The 2,029-nt window shown below is 41.7% G+C and overlaps 1 protein-coding gene across 1 annotated transcript; it reads left to right on the top strand.

The window, feature by feature from the left end:
* Positions 1 to 282: 282 nt before the first annotated feature.
* LOC140021241 (uncharacterized) lies at positions 283 to 1,787 on the top strand. Its single transcript, XM_072072007.1, has 3 exons — positions 283 to 510; positions 688 to 918; positions 1,422 to 1,787. The coding sequence occupies exons 1-3, from the start codon at positions 283 to 285 to the stop codon at positions 1,785 to 1,787; spliced, it is 825 nt and encodes a 274-aa protein (XP_071928108.1).
* The last annotated feature ends 242 nt before the right edge of the window (positions 1,788 to 2,029 follow it).

The raw sequence follows: 2,029 nt of genomic DNA, 5'->3' as shown, positions 1-2,029 counted from the left end.
AAATTGAAAACCCATGAACAAAACTATCCGACCCATGACTTGTAGTTAGCTGCAGTGATCTTTGCTCTGAAAAAGTGGAGACACTATCTATACGGGGTTACCTTTGAGGTTTATTCAGACCATAAGAGCCTTAAGTACCTCTTTTCCCAAAAGGAGTTGAATATGAGGCAACGCCGGTGGATGGAACTCTTAGAAGATTATGACTACACGATCAACTACCATCCGGGTAAGGCTAATGTAGTAGCTGACGCCCTAAGTCGGAAGGCTCAAGTAGCGGGGTTGATGGTCAAGGAGTGGGAGATGTTAGGAGCAGTTAGTGAGTGGAACCCTAAATTGGGATGCCAAAAAGTAACTTTTGGAAATATCCGGGTGACATCCGCTATATTAGACAGAATCAAAGAGGCCCAGACTGAGGATCCCATGTTGCAGAAGTGGAGGAATAAGGTGGAAAAAGGAGAACAGCCTGATTTCAGTGTAAGTCCTGAAGGAATTTTGAAGTATCAGAATCAGGTAGTGGTGCCTAATGATGAAACCTTGAAAAGGGAGATTTTAGATGAAACCCATCGATCGAAATACATGATCCATCCTGGTAGTAATAAGATGTATCAGGACTTGCGACGGTTGTACTGGTGGGATAAGATGAAGAGGGAGATTGCTCAATATATAAAAACCTGTCTGGTTTGCCAGCAAGTCAAGGCTGAACACCAAATATCCTCTGGACTGTTACAACCTTTTGAGATACCTGAATGGAAGTGGGAAAATATTATGATGGATTTTGTCTCTGGATTACCAAAGACTCAGAAAGGACATGATGCTGTTTGGGTGATCGTTGACCTGTTAACCAAATCAGCCCATTTCTTACCTGTGAATATGAAGTATTCCATGGATAAGTTGGCTCGGTTGTACATGGATGAAATTGTGAGGTTACATGGGGTCCCAGTGAGTATAGTTTCAGACCGAGATCCTCATTTTGTATCGAGGTTTTGGCAAAAGTTTCAGGAGAACTTGGGGACCAAGCGCAACCTTGGTGCCACTTATCACCCCCAGACGGATGGACAGTCGGAGCGAACAATTCAAACCCTCGAGGATATGTTACAGACTTGTATTCTAGATTTTGGGGGTAATTAGGGCCAACATATGACTTTAGTGGAGTTCGCCTATAATAACAGTTACCATTCGTCCATTCAAATGGCACCGTATGAAGCCTCTACGGAGGGAAGTGTCGTTCGCCCATTTATTGGGATGAAGTAGGGGAAAATAAGGTTCTAGATCCAACAACCATTCCCTGGATGGAGAATGCACAAGAAAAGGTTAAGTTGATCCGTCAAAGACTCCAAACAGCTCAAAGCCGACAAAAGAGCTACGCGGACAATCGAAGGAAAGATTTGGAGTTCGAAGTTGGAGACCGTGTTTTTCTTAAGGTCACTCCACTACGAAGTGTCACTGTGGGTAGAGGAAAGAAACTTCAACCACGGTTTGTAGGACCTTATACAATTCTTCAACGAGTTGGGAAAGTAGCATACCGACTCGAGTTTCCGCCAAGTTTATCCCGAATTCATGACTTCTTCCATGTCTCGATGCTTAAAAAGTACTATCCTGATCCAACCAACGTTGTGCAACCTGAGGAGATTGACATAGATGAAGCACTCACCTACGAAGAGAGACCTGTACAATTACTCGATCGAAGGATTAAGGAACTGAGGAATAAACAAATCCCATTAGTGAAGGTTTTGTGGAGGAATCATGGACTAGAAGAGGCAACTTGGGAGGTGGAGGAGGAGATGTAAAAGAGGTACCCTGAGCTATTTAGTAACCCAGGTGAGCAATTTCGAGGACGAAATTCTTTAAGGGGGAGAGGGTGTGAGAACCTAGAGAAAAAAAAAAGAGAAAAAAAAATTTATTTTAGGCATTATTTTATTCCTGTGCACACGTTTTTTATATTTTCTTTATTATATTACTTTTATCAATATTTTATCAGTAAATATGGTTTTTAAATTATTTTTCTAGTATAAGTTAGTTCATGAGAAAT

The sequence above is a fragment of the Coffea arabica genome, chromosome 11e (genome assembly GCF_036785885.1).
Source record: "Coffea arabica cultivar ET-39 chromosome 11e, Coffea Arabica ET-39 HiFi, whole genome shotgun sequence".
NCBI lineage: Eukaryota > Viridiplantae > Streptophyta > Magnoliopsida > Gentianales > Rubiaceae > Coffea > Coffea arabica.
Note: the sequence above shows the minus strand (reverse complement) of the source record. Positions and strands in the feature narration are given on the sequence as shown.